Source organism: Manihot esculenta, chromosome 12 (genome assembly GCF_001659605.2).
Source record: "Manihot esculenta cultivar AM560-2 chromosome 12, M.esculenta_v8, whole genome shotgun sequence".
Classification (NCBI taxonomy): domain Eukaryota; kingdom Viridiplantae; phylum Streptophyta; class Magnoliopsida; order Malpighiales; family Euphorbiaceae; genus Manihot; species Manihot esculenta.
Window position 1 is genome coordinate 9445245 of NC_035172.2, and position 18191 is coordinate 9463435.

The 18191-nt window shown below is 42.2% G+C and overlaps 1 protein-coding gene across 1 annotated transcript; it reads left to right on the top strand.

Annotated features, from left to right (window-relative positions):
- The first annotated feature begins 1951 nt into the window (after nt 1-1951).
- LOC110628633 (xyloglucan endotransglucosylase/hydrolase protein 9) lies at nt 1952-3951 on the top strand. The gene is made up of 4 exons (XM_021775413.2): nt 1952-2286; nt 2414-2514; nt 2825-3018; nt 3332-3951. Exons 1-4 carry the CDS (start codon nt 2136-2138, stop codon nt 3750-3752), a joined length of 867 nt encoding a protein of 288 aa, XP_021631105.1. The 5' UTR covers nt 1952-2135; the 3' UTR covers nt 3753-3951.
- Nucleotides 3952-18191: the final 14240 nt, after the last annotated feature.

Here is an 18191-nt window from a genome sequence, read left to right on the forward strand (position 1 = left end):
AAATAAAAAAATTTTTTAACTCTTTAATATTTTTTATTTAAAAAAATAAAAATATTTTCATAGTTTTAATTATAAAAAATAAATAAAAAAATTAAAATCTAAACTGACTTATTATTAAAGAAAGATTTAAGTGATTAATTTTAAAAATATAAAAATTAATTAATTAATTATATTAAAACTTAAAATTTATCCATTTAAAAGTAATAATAATAATATTTTCATACTTTTAACATTAAAAATAAATGAAAAATTTTTTTATTAAGATAATTGATTATAAAAAATTTAAATATTTAATTTAAAAATATAAAAAATAATTTATTAATTATAGTAAAATTTATAAATTAAAATTTAATTTAGTCTAAACCAAATAGTAATAGTGTCATTAAATATCTTTGGTTACGTGGGATGGGAGTCTTTTGATGGACTGGTCCGGTTGCCTTTGGAAGCAACAGTAATGTGACCAATAGTACTTTCTAGGTATGCGAGACCCTTTCCCTCTGTTGCATGGTTAAAGTGACAGCTAATTACCGTACAATTATTGCATTTGCAATCGAAGGATTTCCTTTTTTTATTATTATTATTTTCCTATACCTTCCTATTTCAGTCCATAAATAAAACATGGCACTACTGTAACATCAGCATGGCATATTTCAATCATCCCACATCTACTCTTAAAACAAAAGTTTAGAAATTAAGTCATATTTTTCTTTTCCTTTTAAAATACAGTTGTTCATTTACGATATGGAAAATATTTTAATATATTTTTTAAAATTAAAAAATTAATTAATGAGTTTATTTATTATAAAATTAAATAATAATTTTTTTAAATAAATTGACAAATCTTTCTCCTGCCCCCCGAAAAAAAAGCAAAAAAGCATTCGTTCAAAGTGCTTTTATTCCATAATCTGAGTCATTAGCTATATGCGAGAATTATGAAGTGGAGCAGAATATCATGCTCCCTGCTTTAATTATACATATCATCGACATTCTTAAACACATAGGGGTATTTATTTAATAAATTTAATTTTTTTTTCTCTGTCGAAGTAAATTTGATTTCACGTGCAATCCAACTTGATCTTTTTATATTAGACCTATTGCCTTAGATTTCATTAACATAATAAATTAAATGTTTTTATAATAAAATAATGTGTAATTGATAATTGCAGTTGCATTAGTACATGGAGAATTAATCTGCCACCACCGAATTATGGACCCCTCCACTTGCCCATTTCATGCACCAAAAGATGCTCACTTCCCTATTCTATGCATTTGTCTGTCACACAAACCTGCCCCCATTTAAATTCACTATGCAATTTTTCTTTATTAATTATTATGGCACGCATCTCAAAATTAACATTTTCTTGGAATTAAATTCCCTGACAATATCATTTTTTATTTTTTATTAAATAAGATGTGGCATTGCATAGTGCGCTTGTACTGTCCAGCTGGCTCTGCCATCTGCAAAGTAAAACAAAAAACAAACAAGATAAAGTGATCCCCACCTCTCTCATAATTCTCATTTTTCTCACTCTCTCGTTTATGTAATTCACTTTACTTTCCTCTTTTTATCGTTCACAACGGCTTAAATCTTACACGTTTCTTTCACATACAGCGTGTAGCATGTTCGATATACGTAAGCGAGTGTTTGTCATTTTGTCTAAAGGAGAGAGATCAAATGCCCTTGAGGAAAAGAAGAAGCCTTTTAACTCATATTGCCAGTGACAACTGGACAGGGCAGTGAAACAGCTGTAGTTGTCCATGTGGCAAATGCCAATTGGTATAGATCTGCAACTAATCCTTCTGAATAGGAGACAGGTCGTACCAAGCGCCCTTCCCCCCACAGAGACCAGCTTTAGCCAGCTAAGTGGGGCAACAGTAACGGCTATATTTTTAATTTTTTGTGTCTACTTATTTCATTTAAAATTTCACGTGGCAAATACAGTGTCCCAATAATCAGATGACGTGGCTAATAGGATAGTGAAATTGAGGGTATTGTTTGCCCTCGGTCTTGTAGGGGAAGCCATAGCACTGGCTATAAAAAGGCCAGTATTTTGTTTCAGTCTCTGCGAAGAAGAAAGCTTAATCCTTCATCCTCTTATCCTCTCTTCTCTCTCTTACCTCTTCGACTTTCTGCAATGTCTGGGCTTGTGGGCTTGCTTGTGGGTCTTGTGCTGGTGGGTTCTGTTAGCTCAGCGAAATTCGATGAGCTATTTCAACCCGGCTGGGCACTTGATCACTTTATCTACGATGGAGAGCTTCTCAGCCTCAAGCTTGATAACTATTCTGGTAAATAATGCTCAAAAGCATCAAGCATTGCTATTTGTTCCTTTTCTTCACAGTTTGCAGCTACCCATTTGTGACTACATAATCCTGATTAGTTTAGGCTAATGATCCTTTATTATGTTATCTTCAGGTGCTGGGTTTCAATCCAAAAGCAAATACATGTTTGGAAAAGTTACAGTTCAGATTAAACTTGTGGAGGGTGATTCTGCTGGAACTGTGACTGCTTTCTATGTAAGTGTGAAGCTAATCGCATTTGATTAGCTAGATTACGTGCTCAGATAGCAGATAATTCACTCATGGGCTCTACTTGAACTCATACGAGTAATAGTAGCAGCAGTAGTAATAATATTATAGTACTAGCTAGGCTACTAGCTGAGCTGCAGCTACCTACTACGCATTGCTCGCCCGTGATTCTCCTTCAAGTCTTTTTCTCATGCATTTATTAGCTTGGTCCCCACCTTCAACCAATAATGAATTCCTTTCCCCTTTAGTAATAATTGTGGTAGCAAGTATTTTTAACATTATTTTTTGCATGATGCAGATGTCGTCAGACGGTCCAAATCACAATGAATTTGATTTCGAGTTCCTGGGTAATACCACAGGGGAACCCTACCTTGTCCAAACCAACGTGTATGTTAACGGTGTAGGAAACAGAGAACAAAGGTTAAATCTTTGGTTTGATCCCACCAAGGACTTCCACTCCTACTCTATCCTTTGGAATCAGCACCAAGTTGTGTAAGCACTCTCAACCCAAATACAGTCTACTAGTTATTTGTAAACTAATTAAATATTTTATTTATTAATAATATAATAGAAATTTCAGTAAAGATTAATTGAAAAAAAAAATGATGCAAATGGTCCCGTGCAGATTTACAGGGATACAGATGTCTGTATTGTGATGGTGGTTTTTGTCTTATAGCTGTTCCGTACATGTATAATATCTTCAGTGAATAGCTCACTGGCATGATTTCATGGATATTATTTATTTTTTTATTCATATTTTTAATTTCCACTTCTGGGTTCTAATTGGGTTTTGATTTTACTGCAGATTTCTAGTGGATGAGACCCCAATCAGATTACACACAAATATGGAAAACAAAGGGGTTCCCTTCCCCAAGGACCAGCCAATGGGTGTATACAGCTCAATATGGAATGCAGATGACTGGGCTACACAGGGAGGCCGTGTCAAAACTGATTGGAGCCATGCTCCTTTTATAGCATCTTACAAGGGTTTTGAAATAAATGGCTGTGAGTGCCCAGTTTCTGTAGCAGCAGCTGATGTTGCTAAGAGATGTAGCAGCAGTGGTGAGAAGAGGTACTGGTGGGATGAACCTACTTTGGCTGAGCTTAATTTGCACCAAAGTCATCAGCTGTTGTGGGTTAAGGCTAACCACATGATCTATGACTACTGCAACGACTCTGCTAGGTTTCCAGTCACTCCTGTAGAGTGCCTCCACCACCGCCACTAGCTAGCTTAGGCTGGTGGTGGGTGTGATTATGGAGGAGATGGGTCATGGGTTGCTCTGGTGGTGGGATTGGTGTTGTAAAGAAATTAAAATATAGGGAGCCTGTGGGGAATCAGAAGGGGATATAAACATGTACTCCATGTTTCATATTTTGGTTACTTTAAGATTGTATAATATTAATATTATTTGTTCTTTTTTTTTATGAATTTTATTTTTGTGAATTGACATTAATGATTAAACTTGCTTTTTTAAAATACTGGTAAAATGTAAAATAGAAATTACTCTGTACTTGGCGACATGCATTATTCATTGGGGTCCCCTGCCGTGTGCAAATTACTTTCTAAGAGAAATCACCTCTTTTTCCATTAAGATTCGTAGTTTTTGCATCGCAATTTGCTTGGTTTTTGGTAATTAGAAGTCAAAAGAATTAATGATGCAGATTATGGTGGGAGGAAAAGTAACATTCTGTTTGTTTTTTTGAACCATAAAATTAATTTTTAAAATTTAAATAATTAAATGTAAATTTTATTTTATTTTTTATTAATTCGATTTATCAAGTTAGTATTGGAATTAGGAGGAATGAACTTACTTTCAGTTTTTTCTTCTTTATTGCAATTCAACTTGTGATTTTAACTTGACTACAATCGGGTTTTTAATCCTGTTCTTGATTTTTAAATATAAACTAATTTTATCTATACAAATAATATTAATCCATATTTAACTAATAAAGTGATATGTTTTTTCATCTTATAATTTTTTTATTTTATTTTACACATTAAAAAAATAATTTTTTATTATATTTATTTTAAAGATATTAAATTTTAAGAGATATTTTGAATATTCATTTAAATAAATAATAATTAATAAAAATTATTTTAAAAATATAGTGCGACTTAACTATATTTCTCACCATAAGGATAAGGATTAATTTTTTATTTTTAAATTGTGAAAGACTAAATAATTAGATTTAAAAAATATAAATAATATATATGAGATTAAATTATAATTTATTTTCTTAAATATCGATATAAAAATTTGGTTTTTTAATTTAGTATTTCTATATTGTTTATTAAAATAGATAAAGTAATTTAATTAAATTTTAATATAGATGAAACAAGCCATTGAGAATATATAAACCTTTAAGTTTTAAAAATAGATTAAATAAGTTATTTAATTTTTAAAAATAAATCAAATAATTTCTTGATTTTAATTGATATCTTTTCTTTATACTGTTCCTCATCTTTTTGTAATTAACACCCTTTAATATTTATGGGTTTATATTAGATTTTAGTTATAATCAAGTTACAATTTAATATATTTTTATCTTTTTATAAAAGTTGAACAATTTATGTTTTTCATTTAGAATATGAGGAGCTTATATATTTTTACTGGATTATTAAATTCTTTCTAAAGTTAAAAAAACTTATTTAATATATTTCAATAATTAAAAAGTTTGTTTAGAAAAAAAATGTAATACCCGGCTAGACTCCGGTATCGGAATTCCTACCGTCCGGTGGAATCTCGGATGTCGGAAACCTCTAGAAGGGTAAAAGTATGTTGTTATGAAATATTTTCATGTTTTTAATGATTTTAAGTATGAAATTTAATGAGTTTTTACATGAAAAGTCTTTGGAGGAAAACCCAGGTTCGGCCGCCGAAAGTCAAGTTCGGCCGCCGAACATGCATGCGTTTTGGAGGCACGTTAGGCCCCCGAAAGCATGAGTGAGGGAAGTCCAGGTTCGGCCGCCGAACCTCATGTTCGGCCGCCGAACATGGCATGCATGCGGAGGCACATTCGGCCCCCGAACGTGGTCTGGCCAGCCACTATAAAAGGGTCCCTTAGCCGAAAACAGGCGAGTTTTTCCACATTTTCGGCCAATGTGAGCTTTCCGCCGCCCCTCACCCATTTTTGATGTTCTTCCTCTAAATCTTTCAAGATTTTCACTTGTTTTCCCTTGGTTTTGAAGATCTAAGCTTTTGAAACAAGTTTTGGAGCTTTGGGAACTCAGGAGCTCATTTTCGTGGATCTCCAAGTTTAGGTCGTCTCCCTCTCGATCTTCAAGAGGTAAGAGCCGATCTTAAGCTCCTTATGTGTTTTAAATAAGTTTTATGCAAGATCTATGGGTAGAAATGCATGTTAGGGTATATGTTGAGTTTATGGGTTTTGATGCTTTGATGAACAATGTAGCTTGTTTATGTGTTGTTGGAAGTGTTGTAGATGGGGTATATGATAGCTTGAGACCCCTAGGTGTAATGTATGTGAGGTATGCATGTTTTAGAACTAGTTTTTACATGATTTGAGCTTGGGAGGCAAAATGTGCATAGAGGAGCTGAGTTTCTGCCCTTCGGGAGAAGCTCAGGTTCGGCCGCCGAAGTGACTTTCGGCCGCCGAACCCTCTTTTGTGGAGGCAGCATTCGGCTGCCGAAGTTGCCCCCGAAAAGAGACTTTCGTCTCTGTCTGGGACTTTCGGCCGCCGAAGGTGCCGCCGAAAGTGCCCTGTTCAGTCATTTCATGCATATTTCTATGTGATGTTTTCATGATGTTCTATGGGGTTTTTGGGGAGTATTTTAGAGTCATGTTTATGTATGTTCGGTCCCTCATTTGAGTCCACCTGTGTAGGTTCGGACCCGAGAAATCAGGGACCCCAGCAGTGAGATAGCTGCTTCAGAGTCTGTAGAGCTTCAGCCAGAGGTGAGTGGAATGAACCTTAAGTTTTTAAATAAATGAAATATAACTTTTTGGAGCATGTTCATGCATCATATATGCCATGTGATATTTTAGGTTGTTTGCATTAGTATTCACGAATATGTTGCATTGCATAATATGATGTGGATGCGGATTGGCTATTGGATGATCCTCTAGTCCTCCTATGGTATGATATGATGATGATACGGTATGGATTGCCAGTGAGGCCCATTCTACGCCCCTGGACTATGTTAAGAGAAAGACCAGTGAGGCTCATTCTACGCCCCTGGCATATTGGAATATTATGTTATGTTATGTATGCAAGAGAAAGACCAGTGAGGCCCATTCTACGCCCCTGGCACGATTGGATTATGTTGAGGACTATAGGTGACAATACCATCCTTATGTGATTTGTTTGTGATGTGTTGCATTTCATGGAAGCATGAAATATTTAATATATGTTTTCTCTATTCTGCTCACTGGGCTTTATAGCTCACCCCTCTCCCCTAACCCCAGATGTGCAGGTACAGGGTAGACCAGGAGGTTAGCCAGAGTATGAAGTGATGTTATGTAATAGATAGATTGTGGACATGAAAATTGTATTATGATGTAATGTAAAAGAGTTTTAATTCATGTTATGTAATTTGAATATTGAGGATAGAGTTGTGCTTGACCAATACAGATTGTTAATCCCACTTGTATGTACATGGTCTTTATGATATGAGATAGGAGGTTATGTTTCAACCAAGCTTATGTATGATGAGTTACCCCATTGGAGCATTTGATGAGGGCTCCAGTGGAGGTTTATGATATGTTTATGTTTATGTACAGGTTGAGCTTGGTTGTTATATGAGAATGTTTACAGGTTTATGAGTTTTGTTGATCATGTATGGGATTTACAGGTTTACAGGATATATGTCAGGCTTGCTACGGGTCCCGGGGGCCTTACGCCGATCTGGATCCTAGTGCCGGTAGCGGTCCGGATTTTCGGGCTGTTACAGAATGGTATTAGAGCCCTAGGTTCATATGGTCGGACCTAGAGTGTCGGGCTCATAGATGTTATAGAAGGTCAAGCACAATAGGAAAAGTCATGTCCACTAGGATAGGATATGGAGTCCTGTCTTGTATGATGATGTGAAATGCCATGATAATATGCATGTGCATTGATGATATGTTATGTATGCTATGTATGTGATGAGGGTTCATGTGTGCCCACATGAACCATATGATGCTGATGTTTGTGCTATGTGTGGTTTTTCAGAAGACAGGATGAGAGGAACTCGTCGATCAGCAAGATTGACTGGAGTGCCACCTGAGGATGAGGGCATGAGCGCCCGTCCTCCAGCATTGCCGAGGGCAATGTCTAGTAGGTCTAGCAGAGAAAGAGCAGCAAGAGACCCTAGAAGGTCTTTGGATCTGGGTAGAAGCAGATCAGTCAGAGGAACAGTTCAGGGAGGAGTGTCTGAGGGCATGGGGGATGATATGGATGTAGAACAGAGAAGGGATGACAGTTTGGGAGTCAGTATGTCAGAAGAAGGAATGGGAGAGTCTCAAGGAGGCACTCAGGCCTCGGGATTTGTACAGCCACCTCACTACCCACATTTCTCACAACATCCCGGGTATTCGATGGGAGGTACATCGGATTACCCTAGTTTCACCCCTTATCCCACACAGATGCCATACCCACCATACTTGTAATACCCGGCTAGACTCCGGTATCGGGATTCCTACCGTCTGGTGGAATCTCGGTTGTCGGAAACCTTTAGAAGGGTAAAACTATGATTTTATGATATGTTTTAATGTATTTCATGTTTTTAAGTAAGAATTAAATGAGTTTTTGCATGAACAATCTTTGGAGGAAAACCCAGGTTCGGCCGCCGAACTTTGAGGTTCGGCCGCCGAACATGCATGCTTTCGGAGGGACTTTAGGCGCCCGAAAATTTTGAGTGAGGGAAATGCAGGTTCGGCCGCCGAACTCCAAGTTCGGCTGCCGAACCTTGCATGCATGCGGAGGCACTTTCGGCCCCCGAACGTGGCCTGGCCAGCCACCTATAAAAGGGGCACTTAGCCGAAATGGGAGAGTTTTCTCCCATTTTCAGCCGCAGCAAGCTTCCGACCTCCCTCTCCCAAATCTTGTGTTTTTCCTTCAATCCCCGCCATTTTTCTTTGAGTTTTAAGGTTCCACAAAAGTTTTTGAGTGTTTTTAAGCAAGTTTGGAGCTTGGAAGTCTTGGAGCTAAATCCCTCCATTTTCCGAGCTAGGGTCGTTCTTCCTCTCGATCTTCAAGAGGTAAGCTTCGATCTATGCTTCTTTTATGTTTTATGAAAGTTTTATGCAAGTTGATGGGGTAGAATGCATGTTTAGGCTTGTTGTTAAGTTTATGTTGTGATTTGAACAATGTATGTTGGAAATGTGTTGTTTGAAGTGTTGTAATTGGGGTATATTATAGTTTGAGACCCCTAGGTGTGATGTATGATGTGTATGCATGTGTAGAAACAAGTTTATGCATGTTTTGAGGCGTTTTGGAGGCTGTGGACACAAGGGAGCCGAGTTTCTGCCCTTCAGCAGAAACTCAGGTTCGGCCGCCGAAGTGACTTTCGGCTGCCGAACCCCCTTGTGGAGGCAGTTTCGGCTGCCGAAGCCTGCCCCCGAAACTCAAGTTTCGTCTCTGTCTGGGAGGTTCGGCCGCCGAAAGTGCCGCCGAACCTGCATGACTTTCGGCTGCAGAGGGACTTTCGGCCGCCGAACCTGCCGCCGAAAGTGCCCTGTTCAGCCATTTCTTACATGTTTTCATGTGATGTTTTCAGGATGTTTTAGGGGGGGTTTTTGGGGAGTATTTTAGAGTCATGTTCATGTATGTTTGGTCCCTCATTTGAGTCCACCTGTGTAGGTTCGGACCCGAGGAACCGAGACCCCCAGCAGTGAGCCAGCTGCTTCAGAGTCTCTTCAGAGCTAGCCAGAGGTGAGTGGAATAAACTTTAAGTTTTAAAGCAAATTAATGAAATGTTTTAGCATGATTCACGCATCATGTATGCCATGAGATATTTTAGGTTGTTTGCATTAGAATTCACGAATATGTTGCATTGCATACCTTGTTGTTGATGTGGATGAATGTTGAATGATCCATTAGCCCTTGTATGTCATGATAGCCTATGTGAGTCCAGGTGTGCCTGCTACGGCTCTACGCCCCTGGCACTATGACAGATTATGGAAGTCCGGGTGTGCCTGCTACGGCTCTACGCCCCCGGCATGTATAAGTAAGAAAGATAGGGGCTAAATGGTGACAAGTTCATCCTTGTTGTGAAATGTTTGTGTTATGGCGCATACATGAAAGCATGATTTAAAATTGATGTTTTATTATTCTGCTCACTGGGCTCTAGTAGCTCACCCCACTCCCTTTATCCCCAGAGTTGCAGGTACAGGATAGATCGGGAAGTCGGCTAGAGTGAAGTTAAGTCATGTATGTTGTAATAGATAGTAGTGGACATGAACATGATGTAATGAGTACTTATGACCATGTAATGTAATTAATGATTTGATGATGTATTGAGGATTATAGTAGTGCTTGACCTAGAGGTGTGTGAATCCCCATTATGTACAGAGTATTTAATGAGTAATGATGTTAATGACCATGATTATCCAAGCTGATATGTATGATGATGATACCCCATTGGAGTATTTGATGAGGACTCCAGTGTGGGGTTTATGTATGATTTTGTGCATGCACAGGTTTTGCTTGGATAAGAGAAAAGAAAAATTTTACAGATCATGTATATGTTGTTATGTGTGGGATTCCACAGGTTTACAGGAGGAATGTAGGCTTGCTACGGGTCCCGGCGGCCTTAAGCCGATCTGGATCCTAGCGCCGGTAACGGGTCGGATTTTCGGGTCGTTACAGAGTGGTATCAGAGCCCTAGGTTCATATGGTCGGACCTAGAGTGTCGGGCTCATAGATGTTCTAGAAGGTCAAGCACACTAGGAAAATCATGTCCACTAGGATAGGATGTAGAGTCCTGTCTATATGATGATATGATATGCCATGATGATATGCATGTGCATAAATGCTACGATGTGATGCTATGTATGTGATGAGGGTTCATGTGTTTCCACATGAACCATATGATGCTAATGATTGCTTGTGCTATGTGCTGTTTTTCAGAGGATAGAATGAGAGGAACTCGTCGATCTGCACGATTGACTGGAGTGCCACCTCAGGACGAGGGCGCTGATGCCCGTCCTTCAGCATTGCCTAGGGCAATGTCCAGTAGGTCCAACAGAGACAGAGTAGCTAGAGACCCTAGAAGGTCTTTGGATCTGGGAAGAAGCAGATCAGTAAGGGGAACAGTGCAGGGAGGAATGTCTGAGGATATGGAAGTAGACCAGAGGAGGGATGGCAGTCTCGGTGTGAGCATGCCGGAAGAGGGCATGGGAGAATCAGAAGGAGGCACTCAGGCCTCGAGTTATGTCCAGCCACATCACTACCCACCCTATTCACACCATCCAGGGTATTCGATGGGAGGTACATCGGATAACCCCAGTTTTAGTCCTTATCCTCCACATATGCCATACCCACCTTACTACCCACCATACTCTCAGTACCCCATGTACCCACCTCCACCTCCCTATACCAGTACAGCAAACCCTACCCCAGGGGATGTTGCACCTCCACCACCACCAGTACCTACTGTCCCGGAAACACAAGTACCCAAACCTACCTCATCTGGAGGGAGCAAGGTCAAGATGAACGATTACATGAAGTTGGGTGCTCCCCAGTACCGAGCAGGCGATGACCCATTTGAGTATCTGAGCAGGGTCAAGACTATTACAGATGAGATAGGGGCTGATGACAGTAGAGCCATTCAGATGGCTGGGTTCACACTGGAGTGCAAGAAGGCACGTGGTTGGTTTAAGAACTATGTGAACCCAAGAGCGGACAGTATGTCCTGGGAGGAGTTCGCAAATGAGTTTGCAGGATGGGCTTTCCCTGAGAGCTCTAGAGAGCAGAAGATGATAGAATTCGAGCAGTTGAGGCAGACTGATCAGATGAGTGTGGAGGAGTACACAGACAGGTTCCTGGAGTTGTTGCCATATGCTGGGCAGAATTTGGACACAGATCAAAAGAAGTCAAGTAGATATATTATGAGGCTACACTCCAGGTATTCCTCTTTGATACAGTCAGCAGAGAGGGAGAGTTTCCATGCCATAGTGGATATGGCTAGGAGAATGGAGGCTAGTGCTATCATTGAGGGGAAGGTAAAACAGTCAGTGGCACAGTCTTCTGGTTCCAAGACCCCAGGTGGGGAAAGGTTAGACTCTTCTTCTCTAAGTGCAGCAGTTGCAGGCAGTAAGAAGTGGGACAGAGGCCACAGAAAATCTAAGAAGAATAAGTTCTGGAATAAGATCAAGTCAGGTCTGGGTTTAGGCAGTGGCTCAAGCTCTGGCGCAGAGGTTACAGCATGTATGAGATGTGGGAGACCACACAAGGGAGTATGTCTGGCAGGGACAAACACATGTTTCAGGTGCGGACAGGCGGGTCATTTGGCTCGAGATTGTCCTAGAGCAGCCTTTGCAGCACCGTCTCAGCAGACAGCCTCCGGCAGTGTGGTGCAGCCAGTAGCTCCAGCCGCAACACAGGCCAGTGGCAGAGGCAGAGGGAGAGGGTCAGCCTCTTCATCAGCAGGATACAGAGGTGAAGGTCCATCAGCTCCGGCACGGATCTTCACTATGACTCAGCAGGAGGCCAACACATCCAACACCGTGGTGGCAGGTAATCTCATCATTGGTTGTTCTGATGTGTATGCCTTAATGGACCCGGGTGCATCTCATTCTTTTATTGCTCCGAGAGTCATGGAGAGGGTAGGATTGATGGTCTCTGGGTTAGAGTGTCCCCTATGAGTCAGTGGACCCAAGTGTGACCCGTCAGTGGCAGAGGCAGTCTGCCAATGTAGTCCAGTTTTCATAGAGGGAAGATGCCTTTCCGCCGACCTTGTGGTTCTAGATTTGACAGATTTTGACGTCATTCTAGGGATGGATTGGTTATCGACCCATGGTGCTACCTTGGACTGTAGAGACAAGGTAGTCAGATTCAGAGATCAGGATGGGTCAGAGGTCGTCTTCAGAGGAGACAAGAGGGGTACACCTAGAGGTCTGATCTCAGCTCTTCAGGCTCGTAGGTTGCTTAGGAGGGGATGTCAGGGGTTTCTAGCTCATGTGAGGGAGTTAGATAGTCATGTCAGAGAGCCCGCCTCAGTGCCTGTGGTGAGTGAGTTCTTAGATGTTTTCCCAGACGAGCTGCCAGGGTTACCACCTGCTAGGGAGATAGAGTTCGAGATTGAGTTAATGCCTGGTACCAGACCGATCTCTATCCCTCCCTACAGGATGGCACCAGCTGAATTGAAAGAACTGAAGGAACAGTTGCAAGAGCTGGTAGATAAGGGTTTCATCCGACCGAGTACTTCACCTTGGGGTGCTCCGGTTTTGTTTGTGAGGAAGAAGGATGGATCCCTCAGACTTTGTATCGACTACAGACAGTTGAACAAGGTCACTACCAAGAACAAGTACCCTTTGCCGAGGATCGACGATCTATTCGACCAGTTAGCAGGAGCAGGTTGTTTCTCCAAAATAGATCTGAGATCAGGGTACCATCAGTTGAGGATAAGGAATGAAGATGTACCAAAGACAGCTTTCAGGACCAGGTATGGGCACTATGAGTTCCTTGTGATGCCGTTTGGGTTGACCAACGCCCCTGCAGCATTCATGGACCTCATGAACAGAGTATTCAGTCAGTATCTGGATCACTTCGTTATTATCTTCATAGATGATATCTTAGTGTATTCCAGAAATGCAGAGGAGCATGCCCATCACCTGAGAACAGTTTTGCAGACCTTGAGAGAGCATGGCTTGTATGCCAAGTTCTCCAAGTGTGAGTTTTGGCTTAGGAGCATTTCATTCTTGGGGCACATTGTGTCAGAACAGGGTATTGAAGTAGACCCCAAGAAGGTAGAGGCTGTAGCTAACTGGCCTAGACCCACCACAGTGACCGAGATCAAGAGTTTTCTGGGTTTAGCAGGTTACTACAGGAGGTTCGTTCAGGACTTCTCAAAGATTGCTGCTCCTATGACCAAATTGACAAAGAGGAATCAGAAGTTCTTATGGACCGATCAGTGTGAGGAAAGCTTTGAGGAGCTTAAGAGGAGGTTGACTTCAGCACCGGTGTTAGCTCTGCCAAAAAGTGATGATGACTTCTCAGTATATTGTGATGCGTCCCGTGTGGGACTGGGTTGTGTGCTAATGCAAAATGAGAGAGTGATCGCTTATGCTTCTAGGCAGCTGAAGAAGCATGAGCTGAATTACCCCACACATGACCTAGAGATGGCAGCAGTGATCTTTGCACTCAAGATGTGGAGGCATTACCTTTATGGGGTAAAGTGTGAGATCTTCACAGATCATAAGAGCCTGCCGTACATCCTGAGTCAGAGAGAACTGAACATGAGGCAGAGGAGATGGGTAGAGCTGTTGAGTGACTATGATTGCAAGATTCAGTACCATCCGGGTAAGGCGAATGTTGTGGCAGACGCCCTAAGCCGGAAATCACTCGGCAGTCTATCCCACATTTCAGCAGAGAGGAGGCCGGTGGTGAAGGAGTTCCACAGACTTATGAGTGAGGGATTACAGTTGGAGTTGTCTGGCACAGGTGCCTTAGTGGCTCAGATGAGAGTGACACCCGTGTTTCTGGAGCAGGTAGCTCAGAAACAGCATGAGGACCCAGAGTTGGTCAGGATAGCCAGAACGGTTCAGTCAGGCCAGAGTAATGAGTTCAAGTTTGATGATAAGGGGATCCTCTGCTACGGGAACAGATTATGTGTGCCAGATGACATTGGTCTGAAGGGAGATATTATGGGGGAAGCCCATAATACCAGGTATAGTGTTTACCCTGGAGCCACCAAGATGTATCAGGATCTGAAGAGAGTGTATTGGTGGCCAGCTATGAAGAAGGACGTGGCACTGTTCGTGTCAGCCTGCGATGTGTGTCAGAGGGTGAAACTAGAGCATCAGAAGCCGGCTGGAATGTTGAATCCACTACCGATTCCAGAGTGGAAATGGGAGAATATAGCTATGGACTTCGTAGTGGGGTTACCGGCGACGTCCAACAGATTGGACTCCATATGGGTGATTGTGGACAGACTCACCAAATCTGCTCACTTCATCCCTGTCAGGAGTGGTTACTCTATGGATAAGTTGGCGCAGGTGTACGTAGATGAGATTGTCAGACTGCATGGGGTCCCGGTATCTATAGTGTCAGATAGAGGGCCCCAGTTCACCTCCAGGTTTTGGCGGAGTCTGCAGAACGCTATGGGTACCAGATTAGACTTCAGTACTGCCTTCCACCCACAGACAGACGGACAGTCAGAGAGGACCATCCAGACAATAGAGGATATGCTCAGAATGTGTGTGCTAGATTTTGGCGGTTCTTGGAGGCAGCATCTACCTTTGGTGGAGTTTGCCTACAATAACAACTATCATGCTAGCATAGGGATGGCTCCATATGAAGCTTTGTATGGGAGGAAGTGCAGATCACCTATCTGCTGGGAGGAAGTAGGAGAGAGGACTCTTGCGGGTCCGGAGTTAGTAGAGCTTACCAGTAGGGTGGTACCCATAATCAGAGAGAGGATCAAGACTGCTGCTAGTCGGCAGAAGAGTTATGCAGATATCCGCAGAAGACAGCTAGAGTTTCAGGAGGGGGATTTGGTTTTGCTCAAGGTGTCTCCTATGAAAGGAGTGGTTCGGTTCGGGAAGAAGGGTAAGTTAGCTCCACGGTACATCGGTCCTTTTGAGGTGCTTCAGAGGGTCGGTAATGTGTCGTACAAGCTAGACTTGCCTGCTTCGATGGAGAGAATCCATCCGGTTTTCCATGTTTCTCTGTTACGGAAGTACGTGTCAGATCCGAGAAAGGTTCTTAGTGAGCCTGATATGGAGATCCATGAGGATCTCACCTATGTAGAACAGCCAGTGCGGATCCTAGACACTCAGATCAGAAAGCTGAGGAACAAGGAAATCCCGATGGTGAAGGTCCTTTGGAACCACCACAACTTAGAGGAATGCACCTGGGAGACCCGGGAGTCTATGCTCCAGCAATACCCCCATCTGTTTTGAGGTGAGTGTTAGTTGTTTTGAGTGTCTGTATGTATGCTATGCGGTATGTTATGTTTATGCCATGTTGATGCCATGTTTCATGTGTTAGTTGAGGAACATTCGGGGACGAATGTTCTTAAGGGGGGGAGAATGTAATACCCGGCTAGACTCCGGTATCGGGATTCCTACCGTCCGGTGGAATCTCGGTTGTCGGAAACCTCTAGAAGGGTAAAACTATGATTTTATGATATGTTTTAATGTATTTCATGTTTTTAAGTAAGAATTAAATGAGTTTTTGCATGAACAATCTTTGGAGGAAAACCCAGGTTCGGCCGCCGAACTTTGAGGTTCGGCCGCCGAACATGCATGCTTTCGGAGGGACTTTAGGCGCCCGAAAATTTTGAGTGAGGGAAATGCAGGTTCGGCCGCCGAACTCCAAGTTCGGCCGCCGAACCTTGCATGCATGCGGAGGCACTTTCGGCCCCCGAACGTGGCCTGGCCAGCCACCTATAAAAGGGGCACTTAGCCGAAATGGGAGAGTTTTCTCCCATTTTCAGCCGCAGCAAGCTTCCGACCTCCCTCTCCCAAATCTTGTGTTTTTCCTTCAATCCCCGCCATTTTTCTTTGAGTTTTAAGGTTCCACAAAAGTTTTTGAGTGTTTTTAAGCAAGTTTGGAGCTTGGAAGTCTTGGAGCTAAATCCCTCCATTTTCCGAGCTAGGGTCGTTCTTCCTCTCGATCTTCAAGAGGTAAGCTTCGATCTATGCTTCTTTTATGTTTTATGAAAGTTTTATGCAAGTTGATGGGGTAGAATGCATGTTTAGGCTTGTTGTTAAGTTTATGTTGTGATTTGAACAATGTATGTTGGAAATGTGTTGTTTGAAGTGTTGTAGTTGGGGTATATTATAGTTTGAGACCCCTAGGTGTGATGTATGATGTGTATGCATGTGTAGAAACAAGTTTATGCATGTTTTGAGGCGTTTTGGAGGCTGTGGACACAAGGGAGCCGAGTTTCTGCCCTTCAGCAGAAACTCAGGTTCGGCCGCCGAAGTGACTTTCGGCCGCCGAACCCCCTTGTGGAGGCAGTTTCGGCTGCCGAAGCCTGCCCCCGAAACTCAAGTTTCGTCTCTGTCTGGGAGGTTCGGCCGCCGAAAGTGCCGCCGAACCTGCATGACTTTCGGCTGCAGAGGGACTTTCGGCCGCCGAACCTGCCGCCGAAAGTGCCCTGTTCAGCCATTTCTTACATGTTTTCATGTGATGTTTTCAGGATGTTTTAGGGGGGGTTTTTGGGGAGTATTTTAGAGTCATGTTCATGTATGTTTGGTCCCTCATTTGAGTCCACCTGTGTAGGTTCGGACCCGAGGAACCGAGACCCCCAGCAGTGAGCCAGCTGCTTCAGAGTCTCTTCAGAGCTAGCCAGAGGTGAGTGGAATAAACTTTAAGTTTTAAAGCAAATTAATGAAATGTTTTAGCATGATTCACGCATCATGTATGCCATGAGATATTTTAGGTTGTTTGCATTAGAATTCACGAATATGTTGCATTGCATACCTTGTTGTTGATGTGGATGAATGTTGAATGATCCATTAGCCCTTGTATGTCATGATAGCCTATGTGAGTCCAGGTGTGCCTGCTACGGCTCTACGCCCCTGGCACTATGACAGATTATGGAAGTCCGGGTGTGCCTGCTACGGCTCTACGCCCCCGGCATGTATAAGTAAGAAAGATAGGGGCTAAATGGTGACAAGTTCATCCTTGTTGTGAAATGTTTGTGTTATGGCGCATACATGAAAGCATGATTTAAAATTGATGTTTTATTATTCTGCTCACTGGGCTCTAGTAGCTCACCCCACTCCCTTTATCCCCAGAGTTGCAGGTACAGGATAGATCGGGAAGTCGGCTAGAGTGAAGTTAAGTCATGTATGTTGTAATAGATAGTAGTGGACATGAACATGATGTAATGAGTACTTATGACCATGTAATGTAATTAATAATTTGATGATGTATTGAGGATTATAGTAGTGCTTGACCTAGAGGTGTGTGAATCCCCATTATGTACAGAGTATTTAATGAGTAATGATGTTAATGACCATGATTATCCAAGCTGATATGTATGATGATGATACCCCATTGGAGTATTTGATGAGGACTCCAGTGTGGGGTTTATGTATGATTTTGTGCATGCACAGGTTTTGCTTGGATAAGAGAAAAGAAAAATTTTACAGATCATGTATATGTTGTTATGTGTGGGATTCCACAGGTTTACAGGAGGAATGTAGGCTTGCTACGGGTCCCGGCGGCCTTAAGCCGATCTGGATCCTAACGCCGGTAACGGGTCGGATTTCTGGGTCGTTACAATACTACCCACCATACTCTCAGTACCCAATGTATCCACCTCCACCCTTTTATCCAAATCCAGTAAACCTTACCTCAGAAAATGTTGCACCACCTCCACCACCTGCAGAACCAGCAGCCCCAGTTGCTCAACCACCTAGACCTAGCTCAGCCAGTGGGAGCAAGGTTAAGATGACTGATTATATGAAGTTGGGTGCTCCCCAGTTTGAAACCGGTGATGACCCGTTTGTGTACCTTGAGAGGGTCAAGGCGATAACAGATGAGATAGGGG

Excerpts from the sequence above, each read along its gene's own strand:
- LOC110628633 (XM_021775413.2), top strand. The coding sequence starts at position 2,136 with ATGTCTGGGCTTGTGGGCTTGCTTGTGGGTCTTGTGCTGGTGGGTTCT. Across the intron at positions 2,287-2,413 it reads CAAGCTTGATAACTATTCTG|GTGCTGGGTTTCAATCCAAA; the intron begins GTAAATAATGCT and ends TGTTATCTTCAG. Across the intron at positions 2,515-2,824 it reads GAACTGTGACTGCTTTCTAT|ATGTCGTCAGACGGTCCAAA; the intron begins GTAAGTGTGAAG and ends TGCATGATGCAG.